This window comes from Arvicola amphibius, chromosome 6 (assembly GCF_903992535.2).
Source record: "Arvicola amphibius chromosome 6, mArvAmp1.2, whole genome shotgun sequence".
NCBI classification, from domain to species: domain Eukaryota; kingdom Metazoa; phylum Chordata; class Mammalia; order Rodentia; family Cricetidae; genus Arvicola; species Arvicola amphibius.
This window is the reverse complement of record NC_052052.2, coordinates 157,470,766-157,498,510: the sequence shown is the minus strand read 5'-3', so window position 1 is coordinate 157,498,510 and position 27,745 is coordinate 157,470,766. Positions and strand designations below refer to the sequence as shown.

General features: G+C 47.6%; 1 protein-coding gene across 3 annotated transcripts in view; it reads right to left on the bottom strand.

Annotated features, from left to right (window-relative positions):
• Positions 1-27,745, bottom strand: part of LOC119816103 (aminopeptidase O (putative)) — a 264,083-nt gene that overhangs the window by 41,691 nt on the left and 194,647 nt on the right. For 2 of the 3 annotated variants that reach the window (XM_038332406.1, XM_038332407.1), the window contains exons 12-13: positions 22,676-22,744; positions 22,498-22,572 (exon numbers count right to left, since the gene is read on the bottom strand). In XM_038332406.1, the coding sequence (XP_038188334.1) occupies positions 22,498-22,572; positions 22,676-22,744 (144 nt within the window). Of the gene's footprint in view, positions 1-20,076; positions 20,282-22,497; positions 22,573-22,675; positions 22,745-27,745 lie in introns of all 3 variants that reach the window. The other variant, XR_006020830.1, reaches the window with a different exon arrangement.

Here is a 27,745-nt window from a genome sequence, read left to right as displayed (position 1 = left end):
CATGGCAGGTGTGCACTCCACTGCACTGGACTACATGTCAGGTGTGCACTCCACTGCACTATATTACATGTCAGGTGTGCACTCCACTGCATTGGACTACATGTCAGGTGTGCACTCCACTGCACTGGACTACATGTCAGGTATGCACTCCACTGCACTATATTACATGTCAGGTGTACACTCCACTGTACTGTATAACATGTCAGGTGTGCACTCCACTGCATTGGACTACATGTCAGGTGTGCACTCCACTGCACTGAACTACATGTCAGGTATGCACTCCACTGCACTATATTACATGTCAGGTGTACACTCCACTGTACTGTATAACATGTCAGGTGTGCACTCCACTGCACTGGACTACATGTCAGGTGTGAACTCCACTGCACTATATTACATGTCAGGTGTGCACTCCACTGTACGGTATAACATGTCAGGTGTGCACTCCACGGCACTATATTACATGTCAGGTGTGCATTCCACTGCATTGGACTATATGTCAGGTGTGCACTCCACTGCACTGGACTACATGTCAGGTGTACACTCCACTGTACTGTATAACATGTCCAGTGTGCACTTCACTGTACTGTATAACATGTCAGGTGTGCACTCCACTGCATTGGACTACATGTCAGGTGTACACTCCACTGCACTGGACTACATGTCCGGTGTGCACTCCACTGTACTGTATAACATGTCAGGTGTGCACTCCACTGCACTGGACTACATGTCAGGTGTGCACTCCACTGCACTGGACTACATGTCAGGTGTGCACTACCACTGCTTCTACATGAAGTCTCTGTACAAGGCACACGGCTGTTCTAGAATGAACTATCCTGTCCAGCACCTGGCACAGTACTAGGACAACAACCATCCCTGCTGTGCACTGTGTACGACTCCTTACTCACGAGACTCTGGGTTTCTATCAGGAGCAAACCTGGAGAACAGTGAGAAGCAGCAGAACCCAGCTGGCTCCACTCACACAAGCAGCGTCCACCTGCCCCTTCCTGAGAAAAATCACCAATTCTTATTGTTGCTAGTTATAGACTGTGCCCCAAGAGGTCAGCGAATAACCCCCAGGTACACTGTGAGCCATGGAATACAGCTTCTCACTTGGGCCTCTGGTCACTCCAGGCTGCAAACACGCTGCCATCACATGTAGGAACCCACCTCTAGTTTGGCTTTTCTCCTGGGACCTCCTGCAGCAGGACTTACTTCTTTGGAGAACACATCTGAGCAGCTTGCATCCTTGAGAGTGGAGCTTTCTAACAAGCTGTCTGCTGGCATATGGACCTAAAGCTCCAGGTTGGAGAGGGATGAAAATGAGGGCCCCGGACAGAAACCAGACTGCGGGGTTTTCCTGAATACGCAGGGCAGTGCATCCGTTTCCAGACTCTAAGTCACCCTGCAGCATTCCTGGACTCTGCAGTTATTGGATTTCCTGGGACATGCTCCTTCTGATCAGGCTCCTTTCTGTGTTATGGTTAATGTAACAGGATGAGAGAGAAACCACAAAGTACAAAAAGCTACAGAGGAGTAAGCCACTTCTCCATGCCCCCCATAAGCACTCGAAAAAAAAACCATGCCTTTAGCAGAAACACATGCACTCAAAAGATGGGGTGGGACCCTGGAACATCAAAGCCCCTCAGCTGTGGTGCGGTCCATACACAGGATGATCCCCCAGATAAGTGGGAGAGTCAAAAGATGGGTTACATGTGATGCTCTCCTTTGACCCGGACAGCTCTGAAGGAATATGAGCGGATGTGATCTGGGCAGCTCAGGAAGCTTAGGCTCAGTGCCCTGCCCTGCAGGAGGCAGAGCTGGTTCTCAGGTGCACAGCTGAGGTCCAGCAATCTGTCCTTACAGTCCAATTCAGACTAGCAGCCGCCACTGCACACAGAGCTGGGCTCTCAGGCTCTGGCTGGTGGCTACAGTCAGTCAGCAGTCTCCTCTAGCACTAAAATAACCACCCAGCACTCTTGGCACATGTGAGGCCTTGCTTGGTGTTTGGGACAGAAGAGGGTTGCTTGGGTTTCATGACATTTATTTCTGAAACTAACAGGAGCAGATGCCTGAAGAGCAGAGACACATTCCCTTCATTTTGCTAAGAACTTCAGGTGAGTGCCGGGAATTCACTAACTGCCAGAGCAGTTAGTGCTCTTGGTCTCAGGGGGGCTCTGCTGAGCAAGCATGCACCCCAAAGGCACCACTGCAGCAGTGTGTCTCTACACACCCTGAGTCCACACTTCTCCTAGTGCCCATCACACCCAGCCGAGAAGCTAAGAGAGCAAGCTGGTCAGCAAAGCCAGCCAGGCCAGATGACAGGGTAAAAATGCCACAGCCAAGGCCAAGTGTCGGCTCTGCTGCTTTCAGGATTCAATTAAGCTGCTTTGAAGTTTAAGCTATTTGCATTTTAATAAAAGCCAGAAAAGAGGACCAGGCTGTGTAACTGCGTTTTCTCTTAGAAGTAAGTAGGCAGTATCCATTTCAGTGCAGCCCTTAAAGTAAAACAGCAATAGCCTCACAGTTAATTGCTGAACAGGGCTGGTCTTCCATGATTTCCATACTGTGACTACACACTAAACACATTCATGGCTGAGTGGCTCGCAGAGCCCCTCACATTTGGCAACAGATGTCACTACAATTCAAGTACCAACGGAAGAGGAAAGCCAAGAGGGTTGCCTGGCTCTTCACCCTGGAATCACTATGGGACAGTCTCAGGTAAAGAGGGAACTGCAGGGCCCTGGCGGGCTCTGGATCCATGGACATTCACAGCTGGGCAAGGGACAATTTTGCACATATCTTTCCAAGTCTCCAGAACTTCAGGATTACAGCTCCGGCAAGTGCCGAACCCCAGTATTCATGGCCAGGCAAGACATTTTCTATGAAAGCTACAGAGCAAATCTTGTTCCCAAAGCAGAATTTTAAAATCATCATTGAATTTGGTTAATTTAAGCAATAAAAAGGGAGCTCGAGAGAACTGCCTTTGAAGTAAAAAAATTACAGTCATAAATGTAAAACACATTCCCATCCTTCAATGATGAGTTCCCCTAGCAGACTGAGAGGCAAACAGTGAAGCATTCAAACAGCCGAGTCGACCAGACAACGTAATTTAAGGTTTCTCCTTTAAACCTGTCCATATTTTTAAAATTTTCTCTAACAGACAATACCACTTTGATAATCAAAAAGAAGAGGCCAAATTTCTTAATTTTAAGTTAGTTTGTTTGAATGCAGAAGCTGAGCATGGTGAACTGAACGAAAACATAGGAAACAGGCATCAACAATAGTTTTCACACAGAAACAGAGACCACACTGGCCACAGCACCCCTAAGAACAGAGGAGGGGACCACTGGGAAGACGCTACATCTCCCAGCCTGGCACCCACTCAGATCCACACACTACCTAAACTAAATACATACATTAGATTACAATGAAGTCCTCTTTCCTTTCTCGGGAGCCTTCGTCACGAGGCTCGAGGAACTCTTCTCCTCACTGTGGCTGGTGTAGAGAAGGCGCTCACAAAATACCGAGGTGCCCAAAACATCAACACCAACTGAAGTGGCCGCAGCGTTTGAAGGACACGCTTCACCTCTGCTCAGTGCTCACAGAGCGTTGTGTCTCTCAAACACTAACACGAAAGAGTGATACATGGCACGGGAGAGCACAGGGTGGTGGCACACAGTTCATGAAAAGAACAGTTTATACTTGAGAGTTCCAAGAAGAAACAAGGCCTTGAAAGGGGCCCTGAAGGCCCTGACTGAGCAACAGGGTCCGCAGTTGCTCACAGCAAGGCTCCCAGGCAAACGAGGCAAAGGCCAGTGGGCGGAGACGGGAAAACTGACCTGATGCCCGCACCTGTACCAGGCAGGCCAGGGACTCAGCAATGTTCCCCCGAGGCCAACAGTCTGATGCCCCACCTGTGTTTGGGCTGTGATTCTGGGAAATGGCTCTTCTCAGAACGTGGCTCGGGGCCAGGCAGAGGGCTCACCCAGGAAAGGCTCTCGCTGTGTAAGCCTGACGACCTGAGTTCAATGCCAGGAATCCAGGGAAAGAAAAGCAAAGCTGCTGGGATGTATGTGTTGTTGTGCCACCTCTACAGTGAGGAGGACAGAGAGACAGCTCCCTGGGCTAGCTAGCGAGAGACTGCAGTGTGGCAGAAACAAAAGACCTCTGCCTCAAAAACAAGGTGAAGAGAGAGCGGACTCTGAAAATTATCCTCAGATTTCCACCCAAGGGCTGTGGTGCATGCACCCTACCCCGCGTCACAGTAAGGAAGTGGAAAAAGGGGAGAAAGGGAAGAGACTCTGCTTTCCCACCCACAGAGTACATGGTGCCAAGTTCAGAGATCAAGGGTCAGGGGAAGCTGGTGTCTCCATCAGAGACTCAACCTGCAGCAAGTGGGCACCTTTGGTGGCAGGCAAAGCTCAACCACCTAGAAGCTCTGGTCTCCCGCATCTTCCTCCACAGCCTCCCCATCACCCATAGCAACTTCCCCTACCTAGAGACTAAACACTGCTCTACTGCGGTCCAGCGCCTGGGGGAACCGGGAGCCGTGGCTCTCATGGTAGAGAAGCAGGGTCTCGCTTCTGAAACTCGCTTGAAACGCAAACCCCTAGAAAACCTAACACACATAATACATGTCCTTGGGTGAGGCAACCTTGACGTTTAAAATATAAGGGTGGTTATAACTTGTTCCACGGATGCCTTTACCGGCAGACTGAGGCATAGGAAGGCCGTGGGGTGAGTGGCCTTCAGAGTCACCAGGCACATGTAGCAGCTGACACAAACCGCAGGAGGTTATAACACAGCTGCCCGGATGCCACACATGCATCCTGAAGAACATTCTGAAACTGCAACCATCTCTTAGGAAAATCTAACAGGATGGCATCCTTCCAGGCTGACATGGCTGCCTCCTTCCTGAGAACATAAGCACACGTTAAATACAGGCATGCAGAGTGGATGCTGAGCCTGTGTGCTGGGAGGGTCCACCTGCACAGCTCATTCTGCTGGACTGCACTGGGTTTCCAACGGTCCTTCCAGACTCTACCCACACAGCGGGGCTGGAGCGATGGCTCAGCGGTTCGAGCACTGATGCTCTTCCAGAGGACCTGGGCTCAATTCCCAGCACCCACATGGCAGCTCACAACTGTAACTCTAGTTCCAAGGAATCCCACATCCTCACACAGACAAATGTGCACATAAAATTAAAAGAAAGAAAGAAAAGAAAGGAAGAAAAAAGAAAAACCAGATTCTACCTGCACAGGCCTAGAGGCACACTTAACCATGAGCATGATTAATAAAAACTCAAAGACAGACATTGGGATTCAACCTGAAGGTCAGAAAAGCAAAGCAGCCAGCCACTGGCTCTTACCTTTTTCTTAGTCAGAAATGAAAATCCTGTCTCCAGGAATCTCAGAATGAGACTGGGCCTGAAAACTGTCTTCTCCCGTTTTATAATCCTCTCTAGGGATGGGATTAAAAGGTGTACCACTGGAATTAAAGGTGTGCACCGCCTGACTTCTATGGCAACTAGTGTGGCTACTGTGACCAAAGGTGTGTGTTACCACTTGTCTGATCTGTAAGGCTGACCAGTGGGGGCAAGCTTTACTTATTAAAATACCAATGAAATGCCACTACGGAGTCCCCATAAGGACTCATAATGAACTGCCCTGTAAAACAACGTACACCTGGCACTAAAACCATCCTTGCGAGCTGATCAGCTGTCTGTTCAAATATCAGAGCCTGAATGTCAGCTCAGCAGGCACTATGCCTCCCACAGACTCAGGCACTTGAGGGCTGTGAGCCAGCGTGCCCTCCCCTGCCTTTCCTCTCAGAGTGCTGTGTGCTCTCTCTCTCTAGGCATCTGCCTTTGGACAAGTGCACATTCTCAGAGCAGACCACAGCCAGCGTTCCTTGGCTCCCACTCTCCCTCCACATGCCTCTGAGCCGACCTAGGACTAAAGGGCCCCTTCCCCAGGGTGCTTCATCATGATGCACTCAGCGCACTTTGAGGAACACACCCGCAGACCCTCAGTGCAGCAAGCAATGGGAATGACTTGCCACACCAAGGAGGCCATGTCAAGGAGGCCACATCAAGGAGGTCACGCCAAGGAGGCCACATGGCTTGTAGAACTTTGGCCAGGCCTATGGCAATAGCCCAAGTTCATCCAAACACAGCAGAGGCATGCTTTAAATAAAGAATTCTTAAAAGCTCCCAAATCCAATCGATTGGGAACTAATGATTGTTTATCAGCAGCCCCACAAGACAGGGCTCACAGACCCATCCAAGACCACTTTATATTAAGTGATGTCTATAATCAGACACACAAACCAGCAAACATTATGTGGAGTCAGAAAAACTATAAAAAAATTAAGATACAAAAATCACCTTCCCAATATAAATTAATTCACTGAGTATTACATACACCCCTACACACACACACACACACACACACACACACACACACAAACTAAACAGCTTACATCAAGCCCATAAGAAAAAACTTGACTGGGAGTTGTCAAAGTGCCACATATGTGGCTGATGGTAGAGCTCAGACGGAGAACAGACAACAACAGGGCAACAAGGACGACGGTCTGAGCTGTGTGAAGTGTCTGCCTCCTCGGTATGCTCCCAAAATAACGAGGACACATGTCCCTGCAAAAACTCAGGAGTCGTTCCGCAGCAGAAAACAACCGAGTGACTCTGGGATGAAGCTGGGTCGAATGTAGTGTATCCTCACACTGGAATGCTACGCAGGAATGAAAAGGAACAAATTACATTCCTACATTAAACAATGGATCGACCTAGAAGCATGCCAAACGATGGAAGACAAATAGAATATTATATATACATACCTATGTATCACATAATTAATTCCATTGTTATGAAACATCTAGAAAATACAAATCTACGAAAAGGAAAACTACGTGTTTCCGGTGCTGAGGTGGATGGAAAATGACCACCAAGAGGCACCAAGAATTTCTGAGGGCGATGAATACATTCCAAAACTGGATTTTGGTGATGCCTGTACAACCTGACTAATTCAATAAAAATCACAAATTGTTTATGGTATATAAATTATGCCTTCTCGAGGCTGTTAAGAACACAAGCAGGCATACAGATCCAACAGCTGAAGCCCTGGGCAGCTGTGGCGTGTTGGATCTGTGCTGTGTGGCTGCTGCTTTCCTGACTGGGGGATGGAAAAGATGACATCAGTCTATGAGCATCAGGAGAACGCAGAAATCTGCTCTTCAATTTCCTCCTGGATAATAGAGGAGTGTGGGGGAGACAGAGGCACGCAGAGGAGCAAGCAAGTCTGTTCCTTCTTCATTACAGAGTTCAAGCCAGGTCATGGCCCTATTAGACAGGAACTGGCCGGGCCCAATCATTACTGTGCACCACCAGCCAGCGGGGGCAGTGCTGGGGCCTGGGAACCACAAAGCCCACCATACTAACAACACAGGACTTTTTAAAGCGGTGAAGCAGACACTGAACAGTAAGGAAATGAGAAACTGGTGAAGTTCTATGTTTAGTTCACATAACCTAAAACAAACACAAGCCTGTGACCTTCCAAATCTCCAAGTTAGGCTGCACGTGTTAAAATCAACATCAACTTAATAATTACCCATAATGAAAACATCAATCTACTAAGCAGAGTGTGCAGTGACCTGAGACGCCCTAGCCTGCTGCCCCCTCCCATCTCTGAAAAGCCTGATGTTTGTCAAGCACCTACTGAACTCCTAGCTGTGGCCTGGGGAAGTCTGGCAGTCTGTGTATGAGCGGCTCCGCAGAGCCTGGTACTGCTGGCCACAGGGTGACAGAAAAGTTCATGAGGGGAGGCTGGGAAGCATGGGAGACAAGGAGTAAGGACAACCTAGTGACCCAGGGCAGAAACACACCATTGCCTGCACATTCGGAAGGCGAGCACCTCAGGGCCTCATCCTCACAGAGGTTCAGACTAGGAGAGGAAGCAACACAAACTGCACATGTGAAAAGATGACCAGCAATGGGGTGAAGTTATTTTTGGTTGCAGCCAATTTGGGCAAAAATCCATTTTATGACAAACAGATTGCCATGGAAAGAGTTGCACAGGCAGGAAATAGGAAATGCTCTATTCACCTCCTTTCCCACCAACCCCAAGAGAATTCCTCTTATTTTGAGAAGAAAGTAATAAAACCATTCTGCCTGCCAAAAGTCCCCTCTACTGAGAGTTACTCTGGCTGGTGGTGTCACGCATAGTCTCTGCACGCACATGCCCCGTCTCGGCAACCGGTAGTCAACAAGGGCACACCGACGCCACATCTGGAAACTGCTGTAGCCATCGCTCGGGTGTCACTTCCTTTGGCCTCTGAAATCCTTAGTCCGTCCTTCTGCTGAGGGAGGAAACGCTCCAGAGGCCTCCGCCCTTCCCCTAACCGCCCGAGTCTTAGAGCAGGTCCTGCTCTTTGTCAGCCACGTTAGGATGCTCCAAGAACGCCAGGGACTCAGCGCACGTGTCTCGTTTTCTCATGCTGGACTCTGCATGCTAACTTCAGAGAGAAGAGGGGATCTGGCAGGACAAGACCACAGCCTGCCTGTACTGCTACTGCTGGCTAATGCAACGTTTGACATGAAAATTATCCTACATAAAAAAATAATTTCATCCCCCATAAAAAATTCAAGAATGCTCATAATTCAGAGGGCACAGGGAGTTTCAATCCTTAGCAATTAGGAAGCCACAGTCAGTCCACTGGGCTTTGTCCAAGGACCCTTTTAACTACTTCAAAATGACAGCTGATTACCAAGTAACAGTGTGGCTCACTTATAAAACCCTTCTAAAATGTATCGATCCTTGATTACATAAGCAAGGCCATTCTGAGAAGCCTTTTTAATCATGCATAGCCCATTACTCATAGCTGAGACAAACACTGCCCACTTCTTTAGTGTCTAAGTGGGTTTCTGTTAGTAAGTCTGAGCTTAGGGAAACGTATTAACTATTCCAAGTCGATTCAACCTGAGAATCAGCTATTGTAAAACCTTGCCTGTCATGGAGTAGCAGCAGTCGGGTGGAAACTGCAGCGTTTGTTCAGAAAGCCGTCCTAGCATTCTGTGATCAGGACAGCAGCAAACACTGGACTTGTGTAAAGTTAGTTCACTAAGACCTCACCCAAAGCGGTAAAGGACCCTGGTGGTTTCCACTCAAGTACCCTAGGAAGAGCCATGGGAATTCCTAGCAGATACCAGTTAAGTTTTTGCAGTTTTCTAAAGACAAGGGTCTCAGGTAGAGCAAGCTAGCCTCAAATTCCCTTTGTAGCCAAGGACAACCTTGAAGTCCGCTCACACTGCCTCCACCTTCTAAACTCTGAGGTTACAGGAAAGGCAGCCACCCAGGGCTGCTTCTTGGTGAGGCTGGACGTGGACCTTGCATGCCTCTGATACATCTGGCTGGCACCTGCTAGAGCTGCCACCTGAAACCTAACACTGGGGACATTCCAGCCAGCCTATGGGGACAATACATCCCTATCTGTCCTCAGCTCTAGGGCTCCTGTCCTCTTAATTCAGTAAAGACAAATCGCTGTGGGCAGGTCTAAGGCAGCCGTTCCAAGGCTTCCAAAGACTGAAGTGGCCAAGAGAAAATAGTGGAACATGGGATTTCACTCCATCTACGTGACTTCACATCCCAATGCTGAGGGCTCTAAGGACAGAGAAAAACACCAGATTTCAGCTGAATTCTAAAAGAGCCAGGGACCACAACATTACTCTGTGCAGAGCGCAGCTCAGGAAACCACATATTCTGGGAAGAGAAACAGGAACAGGCCAGCCACAGTTAGCATGACTCAGAAAACCAAAGTAAAAAAACGGCCTGGAAAGTACAATGTCCTTCACAAACGGGCACTTTGGCTGACTGCCGTTAAAGCAGCCTCTGTCTTAACTCTGGATAATGCCTAACATGGCACTAAGGGCCATCATAAAGGGCTGTCCACAAGCTGATCACGGTTTTCGTAACAAAAGGCGCAGCAAGATCTACTTCTTCCCCGCTCCCATTTAAAGCATGTGTTTCAGTCTCCAGGTGCCCAAATCACACTGAAGACTAGTAATCTATGAAACCCACACCGGGAGCTGTCTGTACCAGTCTGTGACCTCAGAACAGGTTCTACCCAGGGAAGAAGTGAGACGTAGCCAGCCCAGGTTTGCACGTGACATGGGGAGAGAGTCCTGGGCCAGAGTCTGACTTCTCTTATGGCAAACTTCATGGGGAGTTCTAGATGCACAGGGGAGCAGGGCAGTGGTGCTGATGGTAAGCAGGGGCAAGGGGGTATCTAGCTCCAGGCCAGACTGCGCTACGCAGCATGGCCCTGTCTCAAATCAGCAGAGCAAACAAACAGAAAATGAGTTTGAAGCTGAGCAAGCAGAAGCAAAGAAACATTTTTTACCTTCTGCTCTAGTGCTCTGTCTGTTCAACCATCACTGTTTCCAACCAGTGGCTTCCTAGATGGACAAGGCTGCCAATGACTCTGCATTATACCCAGCAGTTCCGCTAAGGCTTGGTCGGCTGGTGAGTCAAAGTCACACACAAACTGCCTGTTCTGGAAACGGTATCTGCAGCTTCAGTCCAAGGGTGGGAGAGGCTAGCCACAAAGCAGGCACCAGCACAAACCAAAAAAGCTCTGAGACCAAGACCAGTCCTGTGGTATGCATGTGGGGCCCCCTCCCCATGTTTCTAGGCACACACTCCCAACCTGTGTGCACACAGGCCGACATGGATCCTCTACTACCAGACATCCCCAGGTCAATCGGGCTTGTCCTCTGACCTCCCAGCGTTCGCTCATGAGACCATGCTATACCCAACACCAGACGCAAAGTGTGCCCCAGGGCCAGTATGACCGGACATGCTCCCTCCAGTATCTTATTTTGCTGAGGGAGAGAGTGGAGGAGTCTGATCGGCTCGTCACCCGCCTAGAGCTCTGCTCTACAGCTGCCAGCAGATCTCTGTTCCTCCCAAGGCCTCCTCCGTCTGCCCTCTGCAGCCCACCATTCTCAGGGACCGAACCTTCACGTTCCATGTGTAGTTTTAATTGTATCACTACGCTTTCAAGGATGGTCTGAATGACCCTACAAGCAAAGCCCAACAAATAAGAAAATTTCACAGGCTTAGGACGTGGCTTGGTGGTAAAATGTCTGAGTAGAACACTCAAAACTTTGGGAACAAACAGAAAGAAAAATTGCTTAACCAAATTTGAAACGCATCAAGGTATGAACATGCACAAACATGGAAACATTACAAAACAAAACAACCTAGGAAACATATCTACTAAAAATATCTGAGGACTGCAGGGAGGGCAGTAGGGTGACGCTACCCTTCATTCCAATGTATGATGGCCACTTACATTTGATTCAATACATATTAATACTACATACATACATACATGTGCATGCACATGTGCACACATGCAAACACACACACACTTTTATGCCACAGTAGCTTGGTCTGCGACAAATGCCCTACAGAACACGCCACTTTACTGTCCCCTGTGGGTGCCTGGCTGTCCCCGCAGCAGCCAGCCTGTCTGGCCCAGTCCTTGGTGCTGAGACAGTGCAGTCTGTGCACTTCTAAACAAGCCACAGCATAAGGCTTCCCTTGGGGATGGCCTTTCGGGGTACACTAGACTCCTTTTCCTGTCCCCCCTCAGTGTCCAGGGCCCGGACTCAGCATGTCCGGCCTCACATTTATCATCATGCAGAACCCCAAACTGGCATGCCTCTGCGTGTGTGTGCGTGTGTGTGTGTGTGCGTGTGTGTGTGCGTGCGTGCATGTGTGTGTGTGTGCGTGTGTGTGCGTGCGTGCGTGTGTTTTGTGTGTGTGTGTGTGTGTGTGTGTGTGTGTGTGTAGTGGGGGTGGGGGTATCCCGACAAGTGGAAAATGAATGCAGTAGCAAGGAGGCACGGGAGAATCAGGCCAGTACACAGCCTAGGGACTGAAAACCTCAGAGCATCTCAGCATCTCACAACCCAGATAAGGATCTGAGCTGCAGAAGCTGTGAGGTCATCAGCCCAGCTGCAGGGCTTCTCAGGCGAAGCAGCATGGCCATCGTCTCCCTCAGACAAACTAGGATCTCGAGTAATTGTTAGAACAGAGCAGACTCCTCCGGTTGTGTGATTTGTGGCTTTTCCGGTTGTTTTGACAGCTTCCTGCCAGTGGTGACTGTATTCTGTGAGCTTGCTTCTACTCCGTGGTCTTCCCAATGTGCTATGCTGTATGCAGCATGGCACATAGTCAGATTTCCACAGGCCCAAAACTCTAACTTCTCTTTAACATTCAGAACCTCACATTTAACATTCACGACCAAGGATATCCAAGGAAAACAGTAATTTCACAGACAGCTAGAGTTCACGTTTTGTAACACAATAAATGAGAACATTGCACACTTGTGGAACCTTCCCTTTCCCTGGCCTCACAGTAGCTGTGCACTGGGAATCATACATGCTGCAAGGGCCAGAGTGTCTGAGAAGTGAAAGAAAAGTTCCGTGAAGAATCCATAGCAATGACTTACCCAGCATTCACCTGAAATGCCTGTCATCAGCATCACGAACCCACACGTCAGGACTCCAGGCCGGCTGGGAGGACACAACAGACAGGTGACATGAGACACAGGGAGGGTCGCTGCTGCTCTGAAGCAGCGTAAGGCCTGGAGGCAGACAGCTAGACAAGCTCCATCTGCTGCTGCAGAGTCCAGCGCGGGGAAGAATCAAGGCCATTTGAGAGCATGCTCTCGTCTCAGCATCAGGAGGGAAAGCCAAACTCACATGCCTTCGGGTCACCGACCTTTCTCACCATTATTGAAAAGGGGTCCTAAAAATGCATCCAATGTTTAGTGAAAGCCAGGGTACCCCCATCTAACTCTCACCAGGCTCAAAAGGGGAACATACCTAACCCTTCCACAAGGTGACATGGGGTCCCAAGGTCTCAGCAGAGCTGGGCTCTGCTAGAAGGACAAGAGGATGCTGGCAGCATCAGACTCATTCCAGGGAGGGTGAGGAGGGTCATCTTTAGGAGACAAAGAGGAAGCCACACCCAGGAATGCTGTGAGGACACAAAGGGCCCTGACTCACAGGAGCTCTGCATTAGAGAGCAGGCTGCTAGAAGCCAACTGGCCTTGAAGGTGTGGTGACTCATTTGGGGAGACACCCAGATTTCCAACTTTTGGAGCTGAAGTCTGCAAGATGGAGGACTAAAGGGTGACACACGCAGATCTTCTCACGAAGCAGCCTGGCTGCACCCGCGACTGCACAGCAACAGCGGTGGGCAAGGGTTAGGGATGCTGCTGGTGGGGACCGCTAACAGAGCACCTGCCGTGCGCGGGCCGAGCTACTCCAGCCCAGAGTTCCCAACAAAGGAAAAGAAGATACATGTCTGGGTGAGGGCAGCTATACCAATGAAGCAGTGTGCGTAACAACAGAAACTGCAGCAGAAAACAAATTCCAAGTGTGTCTAACAACTGGTAAATGGATAAACAGAATGTAGTAAATCCAGCAATGCAACATCACTGCAACAAAAAGAAAACAAACCAAACTGCTGACAGAGAGCTGTCTGAACAGCCCCAAACACTGTAAGACAGTTAAGCCATATATGAGTCAACTGCAATGAAGTTTCTAGAAAAGGCAAGTTATAAAGTCAGAAAGCACAGAGCTAGGAATGGGAATGGGAACTGGCCAGGACGGGCACAAGAACTCAGGATGACAGAGACTGGAACCGGGCTTTGGCGCTGCAGCTGCGGCACCCATAGGACTGGCCTGGCACGCTTAAGACGGGCTCCTCTCTCCAGTCAGACGGACAGTCAACCACCAGTAAACAGACAACTTCCTTACAATGCAAACTACCGCACATGGGGCGAATTTCATGGCACATAAAACCTACCCAGTTCAACAGTCATTAAAAGACTCGGCGCTGTGCTTTCTGGGCTCTGGGGCAGCCAGTGTCCTTCCTCTTCGTATCAGAAAGAGCTGCTGAGGTGATTCCTCAGCCCAGGACACTAACATGTTAGTTAAGGGGGCACGAGGAGACCAAACTGCACGTCTGTTTCCAGATTCCTTCTGCGGCTGGCTCAAGGTCTCTTGGCTTACATACACTTTTCATGAACACCAGACTAACAGTAGGAACTGCAGCTGAAGATTACAGCAAGCTTTGCTGCTACCTTGGGAGCAGAAACTGAAGAAAAATAAAAGTCTCTGAGATCGTTCCCCCACTCTACATGGTTTCACGGTATGAGGTGGGAAATCAGTTTGTCTCCCTTCTCTCACATACATGAAAAGCTGAAGTCTTCCATATGGATGTTCAGAGGCCAAGGGCTGAGAAGTCAAAACTTTCAATTTGTGGACACATGAGATGATGAGACTTCCAGGGTCCATTAAGCCCATTTGCTTTCCATCACCAGAAAGACACTAACTTTAAAAAATAAAAAGGATTCCATTTTAGCTGTGCTGCTGGGAACATTGGACACTTTCTCAATGCCAGGATACAATTTCCAAAAACTTCCAAGAAACTAAAAATCAGGAAAATTCTGGAACAATGGATCACCACCGCTAATACTGAAATGTCTTAACTTCTTACTTTGTCTCGAAACTGAATGTTAAGAGAACAGAAAGGCAGCCAAGTGAGAAGACGGTGGGAGTGCAGGGCGGAGGAGACTGACACAGTCCACGTCCAGCACAGGGTGCACGCAGAGTCTTGAGCAATAGATGGATGCTAACTTCGCACTTTATCAAAAGTTCAAGACCATCTGAATGTTGATGGCAGAAATCAGGTCCCCTCGGTTCGACACAATAACCAGAGTGGAATGAGCAGAACACATCAATATCCTGCCGTCAGTCCGGAGACCCACACCTATTCCGCCCACCAATAGGGACCTCATCAGCTTTCTTTCAGCATCTGCCTTCTTTAATTCCTTTTTTATAATCTCTACTCCTTGCCCCAGGTTTTCTATGTCATGAATATGAAATACAGTTAGCAACAAAGTTGTCTAAATAAACAGAATTTGGTAAAGAATGATCAGAGATAAGGTCACATTTCTGGCCTATCCTGATTCTTAAGTGCTGACAGAACTTGAGTGATGGATTCTAGTCCCACCTGCAAAAAGAGGGATTTACGACAAGAAATGCATTCTCAAGTAAAAAGACCACCACCACTTACACATGGTTCACTCAAAGCCCTCCCTATCAGTGCCTACAAATCAGCCCAAAGTATTAAAATGGTTTCAGTTAATTCAGTTACTCAATTCCCCACCATAACTTCCTCCCTGTGTGTGCGAAAAGCTGCTTTATCCAAACAAGGTCCAGGCATGAAACATGAGTGTGGTTGTCCTCATCCCTGCCATGTGCTTTTGTGTTATTTGCTGCACACTGCTTTGTAAGTGGTGGTTGGTGAGTCCTGTGCTGTGTATTCCCCTCGTCAGAAATGATGGCTCGTTTCCCTGGTATTTTCCAGAGCTTTTGACAGAGGGCTTTATGTACAGCAGATTCCAGACAACGTGCTGGGTCGCTGGCTGACTTGAGTTTTCTACGTTACTCATTATTGAAGAATAGGTAGTTGTTTTTCCGTGTATTTCTCTGGGAACATGTAGCCTAGAATATATAAACCCAGGATTTTGTATGAGAGATAAAAACAGAAGGGAGATGGAATTTTCCAGCCGAGAGGCTTCAGAGAGCTCCTGTATTCTTCAGTCAGTCCCCCCGAGTGGAGCAAGGGTCTCTCCTCTCATCCCGTGGAGCCAGTGATGTCCCATGTCTCAGGCAGCTGAAGAGACGCCAAGTCTCTACACTTCAAACATCCTGAGCACAGAGTCTTGAGAGGACCCCGGAGGAACGGATTCAAAGCACTTCAGGTACAACATCTCATCTAGGCTTACGGCTGCTCACAGGGAGTAGAAAACTAATGTTCTCAACGTACAAACTGGGAAAACTAAGCTCAAAAGTCAAGTAGCAACTGTGGAAAGTGACCCACAGTAAGGCATTTTAGAGTAAAATTTTTAGAATTTAAAGAAAAAGAAATCCAGGCGCCAGGTGGTGAGGGGGAGAATAGGTCACTCTGAGGAAAAGATGAGATCAGAGAAAGGAAAACAAGTGGGGTGAAGTGAGGGCTAAGGACACGGCTGTGATCCAGCATCGTATCCACAACCCTTCCTGCGAGAGCAATCCAAATCAGCTTCCTAAAACCACAGGCAGGAAGGGACATCGCCTGTATGAAGAGTGAAGGGGACACCTTGAGGGGGTGTGTGCTACCCACAGTGAAGGCGTACACTTGACCCTACTGGCAGTGACCAAAACTGAGCTGTATGGATCTACAAACGTGCCATGGAAAACAGCTGGTTCACCACTTCATACACGTTTACTTGGAAGTAAAAGCATATTTCAGGACATTTGATAAACGGTGAAGGAACAGAAATGGTGTCTAATTTCCTCCTTGCTCACATCACAGAAAGAAGGGTGTTTATAAAAAGTAACTGGAGAACCAAACCAGACATTACCCCAAACCCCCAAAACGACAAAACCAATCCACACAGAAACAAACCAAGCATCTATTATTTTGTGTACTGGGCTCTCAGAGGGAAACAAAAGCCACGTGACAAACCCAGGGCCAAAGTCAGGTCTGGTGTCAAGGCTTTCTGCCTCCAAGCCCTCTTTCTAGAAGATACTAAAGAAACCTCCTCCAGAAAAATCCAGAAAATCTTGACCAGCATATTTTCATAGATACTATCAGCAAGGAACAAAATAAATAGCACAATTTAACAAATTGGTAAAAAAAAATTTTTTTTCTGAGACAGAGTTTCTGTGTATCCCTGGTTATTGGGGAACTCACTCTGTAACCCAGGCTGGCCTCGAACTCACAGAGATCTGCCTGCCTCTGCCTCTTGAGTGCTGGGATTAAAGGCATGCGCTACCACTGCCCGGCTAGATAAGTTTTTAAAACCTTGCAGCATCAAGGCAAGGCTGTAACAATAAACAGCACTTATGGGCATCATCATCTAATCAATCACACAGCACTTACGGGGCCACGTGAGTTCTCGGGAGCTAGGGACTCGTGGATGAACATACAGCAGACAGACTCCGGCTGGCTTCTCCGGGCTGAAACATCCGTGTGTCCGCTGCTCTAACACATAATGAATGGAAACAACGACAGGTCCTAACCCAAGGTGACACCAGTAGGTGCTACTAAAAATAACACGTCTTATTAGTGCCATGTGAGCCCAGGCACAAAGCAGCGGCTCATTAAAATGCCTAACTTAGAGTGGCTGCCAATGAAAGCCTTCTGTCACAGGAATGAAATTAATGCTGCCTATAAAAGTAACTAAAAAGCCACAAAAAATGCTTCTCTCCCACCTCCCTTTTCCAACCCAAGTCTTATGTTTTATATGAAAATAGCTTTCATCTTTCTCGGCATGGAAGAATTGGTGGTGGCTGGCATCAAACACACTAAAATCAACACAAGTGTAATTATCTGCACTCTTTCAAGTGTTTTCAAAATACATGCTGGTTGAGATGTTCTTAATTTAGAAATGCGCGCTCTGTGCTGGTGGTGGTCGAGGCCTAACAGGAATTTCAGATGCAGCCCCGACATTATTTTCTGCAGCAGTCACTTGACTTGCTCACACTGCCCTCCCAACGCTGAGTAGCCCGCGCCGCGCCCGTGCATGCTGTCTTGGTGTCACGCTGCTGGTTGTAACAGGCTTCAGTGGGACACTCACATCAACTACTGCATGTGAGGCTCAGAACTGCACTTGCCACGTGGCAAGTGCGGGCTACCGATGCGTTAACGGTTCCACTCGGAGTCTCTGAGTGAGCGGGTGAGGATGGGTGGGTGACTGTGGGTTACAAGGACCATTTAGGGCAGGCCGGTCATTGTTTTACTTTTCCTGCTCTGCCGGCTTAAAGCTGGCGGGGATAGAATTGTCACAATCTTTTTCTAGTTTTAAATTGCAGATTCTTAAAAAGAATCAATCTATGGAACAGATGAGAATTTAATAACAAAATTATACAAATTAAACTGTCTTTCTTAGGTTACAGAAATATATTTTATCAGCAATTTTTTTCTTGGTTTAGCTTAAAGTAAGCAAAAATGTCAAGAAACTTACATAATCTGATCTGACTTGAGACCTGCATATAGAAATAATATGTTTGTTAAGGACTTATAAGAAATAAAAGGGCAGGAGGAGGTACAGAAACAAGATGCAGGTACCCAGGGGTCCCTCAGCATCCCTGCAACACAATTCATTGCACACAAACACACCTCTCTGCTTGATTTCTTTACAACTTCTCATAAATTATTCTGTCTCCCATCACTCATGCATGTCCTTATCCAAAGGCACAGTGGGCACACAGGACACAAAGCCACTCACTGAGGAGGTGAAGAAGGGCGGGCTGGTGATTCATTAGAACCCATAAAGCTTTTCTATGGAAATCAAGAATCAATGAAGCTATTGTACGAGGCCATGGCTCTGCAAGTGTGGACGAGTTATAGATTCCCTCAGAGCAACAGCGCTCTCAAACAGAGGCACGGGCACCAAGCCAGGGAATTCCAGGGGACCCTTGCCCCAGGTGTAAGGGTAGCTGCCCAAACCCACCAGTTTTCTGGGTGCAGGGAGTGGTTACCAGTTGGGGGGTACTTGGTCACATGCTCCAAGTTTGTACGGGCTGGTTTACTGGTTTGAGCTTCTTCAAGTGAAGCCTAACATACACCAATGCCTCTATGTGCACAGGCAAAAGTAACTTTCTTTGTCACAACTTAAATACTGGTTTCCAGAATTACATCTGAATATAAAAGACCTTTGTCACAAAAGACAAACACGGCAGTAGAACATTTAAAGCCTGAACTACCTACCTTTAAAACATTCTGTGTGTTCTCACGGCAGAACTGCCGCAGAAGTGTGCAATGCACCTCAAAGGAGTAAATGGTGCTGAACATGCGAACCTCACTGGGTCGACACAGATTTAAAAATTATGGTGAATTATCCCAACAGAGATGACCATGGGTTGTATGGCTCGCGTGTGTAACTAGATAAATGACGGAAAAGCAGAGTGAGATCACTCGGAACTGTAGGACTTCATCAGAGCACACTCAGAGCCGGCCACAAACCCCTCAGCACCCATGGCCTAACTCGTGCTCTCTGGCCGGGAATAACTGCACATTTCAGCTCCCAGCGACAGCTACGACTCACAAAGGCTGGCCCATCACACCCTGGTTGCCTGCTGCAGACACACCAGACGTGGAAGATGGCTTCCTAAGTCAGTCCAGTGGCCAGAAAGCTTCTGATCTTAGCATATACACAGAGACACTTTCTTCAGGTTATCATCAGATGTGCGGAAAACCAAGAAGGCAGATTCTTTGGACTCTAACAGCAGAAATTTTCTTTCTTTGAGGAGAGCAACCACACTGCAAGTGCACTTTCTTTAAAATATACGATTTCATAAGGTGCTGTTGTGATACATATTTTAATCCTTAGATTAAAAGATATCTAAACTTTGTTCACATGTATGTCTTAAAATATCAGCCCTTTCTAATGGTGATCCATAATTTGTGTTTAATCTTCAAGTTAAAAGTTAATGTGATCTTCTAAAGCCAATAGATCATGTAACACAATCTACTATTTTTAACACACATACTTCTCACTATTGAAATCACAACTGGAACTGATCCCACAGAGCTGGCCTTGGACCGTCCTCGGGGGGGGCCACTCACGTTCTTGCCTTCTGGTTGCAAAATTTATTCAAACTAAATAATGGGCATTTGAAACAATAGAAAAGGGGAGAAAAATCAGAGCGAACAGAGAAAGATTCCAGGAAGAAGAAAGAGGAAACAGTCATGAGAGAATTCAGTTACAGCCGTGGACAGAGAGAGACGGGAGCTAGAGCAACACAGAAATGAACGTCAAGGAACATCCCAAGAAGAAGCACAGCAGAGAAGACAGTCAGTCGGAAAGGTAGGCAGAGTCCTCAAAGACGGTTCTCTGGCAAGCAGAAATGGCCAGAAAGGGAAGCTCACAGCGGCCAGGAGAGTCCAGGGAGCGCTCTAACGGCTTATCTGGTGGCAGGGTCACTTAACTTACTGTTTGCCGAGCACAGGCAGCGGACTGTCCTGCTTCTCTGGCTGGGACAATTTCTTCAAGGGGAAAGCAAATGCGTCCTGTAAGATGAAATTCTTTCCACACGGCTCGCTCTGGCTCTGAGCCTGGCCTGCTGCCACGGCTGTTTTCCTTTCTCAAGACAGCCAGGAGGTTCTGTTTTTCACTGGGCAGTAAAAGCCGCATCCGCCTATAGACGGAAAACATTCCAGTTCTACGTAGATGTGAGTACAGGCCGCTTTGTCAAAGCCACTCAGATCTGCTCCACAGACCGTTCAGCCAAATCTACCTATCCAGTCCAGTCCAGTCTAATCCAGGCCAACCCCTGAGAGAGGCCTGAATGTGGAGGACAGGACGGAGGACACCTGGCCAGCCCGAGAGAGGGCAAGGACAAAGAAGACAAAGGAGCAGACAGCGGCCAGGTCCAGAACGAATGGCCTCACAAGCATACTACCATTTTAGTCTTGCCAAACTGGCGAAAGCAGAAGCGCATATGGCGGAGACACAGAATGGACACAGGAGCTAACGTGCTTGTGGCCCAACAGATGTTTTCAATTTCATTTTATTTTAAGACAGGGTCTCTTTGCAGGACCCTGGCTGTCCTGGAACTATGTAGACCAGGCCGGCCTTGAACTCAGAGAAATGAACACCTTTGCCTCTTGCGTGCTTGGATTTAAAGCATGAGTCACCAAGCCAGGCTCAGCAGACCATTTTCTTCTTAAAGTGACTTCTCAGAATCAACAGTGAGTGAGCTGCTGAGGCTCCACCAGCAACAGGCTCACGTCCGAGCCCTGGACTTGGGCTGAACTCAGCCAGTGTCTTCCTCATTTTAGAATTAGGGACACACACATCCCCCGCTAGGCCCTGAGCCATCGGGATCCCATTCTAATGCTCTTGGGACACAGACCTCACTGCGCACATGGCCCTTCAGAGGGCCTTGTCTTGTCAAGCACGGAACTTCTCCCCAGTGTTAACAGAAGACAAGCCCTCCACAGTGCCTGTGGAGTGTGGGAGAAGCGGGGACAGGGACAAAACATCCAGTGCCCTAAACCGCTACCCACATGGTCTCAGAGGAAAGCCAGAGGTGCAGCCTCCAGCAGGTAGGTCTACAAGGACACAGTGGCGGGCAGGCTGGCTGAGGGGGCAGCGCTGCTACTGTGCTCCAAGGTGGAGGCCTCAGTTGTTCTCGCCTCCCCGGTTCAGAGGCATAGTTACTGCTTCAGATTTTGGTAGAGGCGATACCAAGTATTCGATAATGACTTCTCCTTTTTCCATGTGTGGCTGATCTTATTTTTTGCCTAATAATTATACCGGCAAACATCTGTTCAAGTGCTAGGCACAAATAATGCTTTTCATTCTTTAGACATTTTATGACCTCATTCATCACTCACAAACCTTTTAAAGCTTCTTAAATTTTGAGAGTTCAACAACCATAACCTGCTACAGCATGCTAAGGTACATCCCCAAATCCTTCTGTTTAAAAAGAGTATTTTCTTACCACTGCTGAACTGAGTTGACATAAATGGCTTCTCTCTAACAAGGCGGGGTGGGGGGCACTTCTCAGAAACTCAGAGACCCTTGTGTGCCAGCAACAATATGCCTAGTTAACCCTGGTCTCCTCCAAGTGGCCCTGAGTGCCCTTAAGTGCACTCGGGAGCTCCACATCTTCTTTACTGTGAGCTTCAGGCACATTCTCAGACGCCACGATGCCCATACTAAGGCAACACATCACAGAAGCTGGCAGCATCGCTATCAGCAAGAATTTGGCTTCAGAACCCAGTGATTCGTCATCCACCAGGCAGAACAACAACACACCACTATTTTAGTCCCTTGGCGCTATTACCACCACCACCCCCAACTGCAAAAGTATATTTAAGTAAAACTGACAAAACCCAAACATGCCATTAACATTTGCCCCCCTTTCAATAAGAAAGGGGGCTAATAGGTTACTCACCTGATTTCAAAATATTTACTTCACGATGAATCAAGTTTCAACCTCAAGCATTCATTCACAAGGGAGAGCAGGGAGCAAGGTCTAAAAACTAACTATTAAAATTCTAAATTCAGGGGGATAAATTCACTTGATGGGCAGAAAAGAAAATCGGTCCCGGCATCTCTGAGTTGCCCATTTCCCACAGGATTCCGGGTCGGGGTTTGCCTGTGGGGGTCCGCCGGGAAGAAGCTTTCCTTTCTCAGGAGACACCGCTGCAGTGTAAGGAGCACCCGACAGGCCCCCATCCCGGTCACGGCGGACACCACTGTTTATCAACAGCCTACACGGGTAAAGCTTTCTTGCTGTAAATTTAACACAAACTCCCCAAACGCTATTCTAGTAGCAGCGACTAAATCCCGGGCACAAGGCAGCAAACATGAACCCCTCCCGGCAGCGCCCTCCAGGGCCCCTACCTTTTCAAAGGCCGCTTCTTGCTTCCCTCGTTTGCGTTTTCGGGGTCTGCGGTTCAGTCGGATCCATTTTGCCACCTGAAGTCAAAACCCAACAGCATTTCAAGAAGGCCGAGAGGTGCGGGCGTCTGTCTCACCTGGAGCACCGTGCGCTGCTGCCACCTCTGCCCGCCGCACTCACCTCTGAGCCTACTCGTCGTGCCAGCCCACTCCGCTCGTAGTCCTCGGCCTCCTGCTCCTCCCGAAGCGCCTGCGGGGAGAGCCAGTCAAGTTCACGGAGACCAGCGCCAGGAGCGCGACACCTCGGCGGACAGACCGACGGGCAGGCGCGGGGCGGGGCGGGGCCTGCCTTAAAGGTGTAGGCTCCCAGGTCCCCGCTGTTATTGTTCTCGGAAAGCACCCTCTGCCGGGGCCTGCGCCCCCATTCGCCTCTCCCCACCCATCCATCCACCCCCGCCTTCCCCTGCCACACACCACCCGGTCCAGTCTGAGGCTGTGGCTGAGGGATGGAAGAATCCTCCATCCCATCATTAGCCAGGGTTCCGGAGGAAGCTTCCTGCCAGCACCTCCAAGGTGGCAGGTGACCCGGGGAGTCCCCTGTGCGTGTCTCCCCGTGGACCTGCATAGCACGAGGGTGGAAGGGGGGCGGTCCTGTTCCACAGTCAAGGATGGACTCGCCCCATTTTCCTCCGTCCTCCGTGCCAACCAGGCCTAAGGAAAGGCTGCGGTGCCGGTGCTGGCTGACTCTGACCGCCCTTTAACTTTATCGCATTTCTTTAAAGAAAGTCTGTCGGGCCCTCTTTATTGCTACTCCATCCTTCTTTCAAGATCAAAAGGTTTAGATCAAAGCCAAGATCAAACTCGGGACTTTAAATAGAAGCAACTTTGCCACGGAGTACTTTACACAAAGAGGAGCTGCTTAATGAGACATCAGAGTGGAAAACTTTATTGTACCCTCCATTCCCAAGCACAGCCGGACCCTCATGTGGCCACTAAAGATGCCTATGTCCTAAAATAAACAACAGGCCTGCTCGAGTGGGGGATTCTTAGCAGAGTTTTTATTTCTAGAAACGCAAACCAAACCAAAAACTAAAATGAACTGACTAGATGAAGTCAGTTTTGTACCTCATTATCCAGGTACTAAAATGCGTATCCATTTGCTAAGTGTCTAAGTGACTTTACCTAAATGTTTATCCTCCTTTAAGAGGAAAGCATAGAAATAGTTAACGATTTGGAAAGCCTGGAAGCACGCATACTCGTAAACATATAAATTATCATCATGCATTATGCAGATCTACTTAATTTTAAACAGAACGAGAACTTTAAACTATTCAAGCTTCATGCTGCTCACAATTCAAGAATCAATATATATTCACCCTGGCAGACATTGTTTTATTCAGTTATTCCCCGTGGGTGTTTACCACCTTTAGGAACACTAACATAAACCGCTCAATGCAAAGAGTTTATTAAAAGGAAGAAAGGTAACTATTATAAACTAAGTTTACACAGACATCTACGAGAACCTGTTACGGCTGGATAGTATTTAAAGGCTTTCATTTCCTGCCTTATAATTTTCATTTGGTTGTAATCTCAAACACACACGTGAGCGTGCTCTCGGATCCGTAACCCCACAGAGCCACTGGTGATGAGAGCACAGATCCGGAGCTCTGGTCACCCTGGCCCAGCACAGGGGCACAAGGGCTCTGACTCCCTGGACTTCCAAAGCTGAGATCCACTCTGCATGCCTCCCACTGTGTTCCCTTGTCCACAACCCCTTCCATAGGGAAGCCACGAGTGTCTATCCAAAGGAAATTACAATTCCATCGTGTTGCTTTACAGAAAACACACTGCCTCTGGCTCTTACCTCATGTATCATATCTGAAAGATCCCTCCTCACTATCAAGTTCAAATTCTAGTATTCCCTAGTATTCACCCTGCCTGTATTGGCTTCCTTCCCTGTTTGTCACTGAGACATTTTTTTTAAATGTAAAATTTTCCGATCTCCAGAAAGCATGTTATCTACCATAGCTACCATGTAATCTATAAAATCCAATTATACTCTACGTTTCTGATGTCTGAAGAGCCCGTGCTAAGATGCTGCAGTTAAAGCCCACATCCTACATTAGGCTCACTTAATTTGGTACAATTTTTATGGCTACTTATTAATTTATCCTGTGGGTACGTGTGTGTGGGAGCGTGAGCGTGCATACACCATGCCATGTGTGTACAGGTCAGAGAACAATTTGTGCAAGTCAGGTCTCCCCTACCTTGTGGGATTTGGGGACAAAACTCAGGTTGTCAGCCTTGGCGACACCCACCTTCACCCACTAAGTCATCTTGGCACCCTATTACTTATTCTTATTATTAACGATCAAATGCCTATCTCCTAAGCACACTTGGAAGGGTAACATCCTGTTGTTTTGTTCTTGATTTCTGTCTAAAAGCACTGCCCAACACACAACAAACATTCAATGTTTTAAAAGTGAATGGAACTGGATAGCTCAGTGGATAAAGCCACTAGTTACCAAGCCTGACAACTTTAGTTCCATCCCCAGGAGCCATTTGGTGGAAGGAGAGAACTGACTCCCAAGGTTTTCCTCTGACCTTCACACACATCATGGTACCTGTGCCAACACATGTTCACACGCTAAATAAATAAATGTAATAAAGTTTTATTTAAAGTGAATAGAAGTACATAGGGACAGAGGAACACACGGCACACAGTTCAAGTGTGTGTGTGTGTGGGGGGGGATCTTATGATGATTATTTCTCTAATTAACTCCAATTTCTTTAACTGCTAGAATATCATTTGTAAGAAGCACAAAATTATGCATTTGAATTTTTTAAAAAGGAACACAGTTCTAAAATGATGTAAAAAACAAAAACAGAAAATGAAAGGTCCCTGTAACCATAATTCAAATTACAGCTCAGAATGAAATATAACACTAGAAAAATTAGTGTTTTTATTGTTCAACACACCTGAGCACATTTCTCTCTTGTTTACTTAAATCCCTCCTTGCTTATGAGTTGACATAAATGTCAGCAGGCTGTGGAGAAGCCTTTAAAAACACTGAATTCCGCAGTCGGGGATGAATAGTCTAGCATCTTCCAGAGTGGCAAAAGCACTTCCAAGCTATCTTTTAAAAATGGACCATTTTATGTTTGAATTCTATCTTTTCAAATGCCTCAGCTAGTTGACAGACATATTTAGAAAGGAAGTTTTTCTAAAAAAACTTTTTGTCAAAGCAGTTTCTAACAGTCAAAGGCAATTTCAGAGCCCGAGGAAATGTCTCTGCTTTCAAACAAGCCCGTGCTCTATGCAGAAACTGGAGATTATTTTCAGAGAACGTCGTTTTTGGGTTTCTTTTTCTTTTTTTTTTTTTTTTTTTTTTTTGGTGAAGAGGAAGTTATTCCTCTCACAGGAAAAGGCAGCCATGCCAATCTCATATTGATGGGGTGGGTGTTCTCTTCCTGCTTCTATTTGGTGAATGAAGCACAGCACAGAGGAGTGAGTAGAGCCCACAGGAAACCCCGTAGGGTAAACATGGGGAGCCCTTTAATTATTCCGACAGACAGAAAATTAGGCAAAGAAAGGGGAGAACCATCTGCAGAGGGAAGCCAAGGACTTTGGCTCCCAAACAGCTAAGCACTCTGTTACTAACATACAGCAGGCATGGTGGCCCACATTCGTGATGTCATCACTGCAGAGGCTGTGGCAGGACTGAGTTCTGGACCAGTCTGAGCAACAAACAAACCAACAAAACAAAACCAATCAGCAGGAATTCAGGGGGCCTGGAAAGAGAGTGACCTTTAGAGTAAGCAGCAGGAACAAGACAGGAGTAACAGTCAACTGACAAAGTGTTACAGCTTTAAATTTGTAAGAATGTAACACGCCTCATGCCTACTTTCCCCGAGTTTAGAAGAATTGCATATAGCTTGCATGGTACTGTCTGCTTCATCAGTGTTAGGATGAAGGACCTAGTTTCTTTCTAAGGGGGATTTTAGCCTTGCTAGGTGAGTATAATTCCAAGGCATTATTTTCAGAAGAGATGTGTGGCTCATACCAGACAGCCCACTGTGGGCTCTGGTCCCTGCCCAGACTTACATTTTCCTGCCTGTAAGTGCAGTCCTGAACTCATTGGCATGCCCAGAACCCTCTGCAGAGCACAACCAACTAGACAATGTGTAAGATGCTCTCCCCCTTATACTTTTAGTACTGAGGAAGGAGGCTTGCATTATGTACCCTAAGCAAGGACTCCTCTACTGAGCTGTACTCTCTGCCCCAAGACAACCACCCCATGATTCTCTCTGATATGGTAGCTAATAGTGCTGCTACTAACAAAACAATAATATAAATCAATAAATAAATCACACCTACACAGACACACTTCCCATATATTCCTGCACTACTGCTGTTTAAACTTCCACAAGGGACATGATAAGAGTTCATTCTTAAGTTCGGTCAGACCTCCATAAACCTGGCCTTGGCCTTCATCTTTCTGTGCTCTAAGGAATGGCCTCTGACCATGCAGGTCTGGTGAGATGCCATTGTCCCTTACGGAGAGACAGCTAGAAAAGGCCCCATAAGCTCTCGGCTGTGCTTACCAGGAAGAGGGCTGTTGCCTTTGGCATTTTTACTTCTCTCTGGTATCAGTGTCAGGAGTGGTCAGACTAGGCTCCTGGTTTTCACCTCCTCAAAACTAGTTTATCAATCTTCCCCAATACTTGGTGCTTTGGGGACTCTCCTTAGCCAGAATAAAAACCTTAGGGACAGTATGCGGATTATTACCTATGCTCCTTGCCCATCTTCCTGCCAAATTCTGCAGTATCTATCTGCTTTGGAAGCAGTGTTAGCTCCATTTTGGGCAAGAGAGACAATGATAAATAAAGTATTGGTATTTTAATTTTCCCATTTAATCTCCATTTCTTCTTGATGGACTGGGGAAATGCCACGTTTCCAGATTTCTCTCCGTCAGCACAGCACTTGGATATTATGTGTAAAGCTAAGGCCATATGATGACGATTATATTCTCTACAAAGGTCTGAGAAAATACTAGGAAACACCACTGGAATGTAACACACGCGTGTCACAGAAATGCTGACGGACCCAATGTCTTATCTGAATGGTACCAAAGCTGGCTGGGAGGATGTACACTGGGCACACAGTGTGATGGAGACCTTACTGCAAATGAGAAGAGCAGGTTTAGACAACCAGGAGGAGCAGCACCACACTGACGCAGAAACATGGACA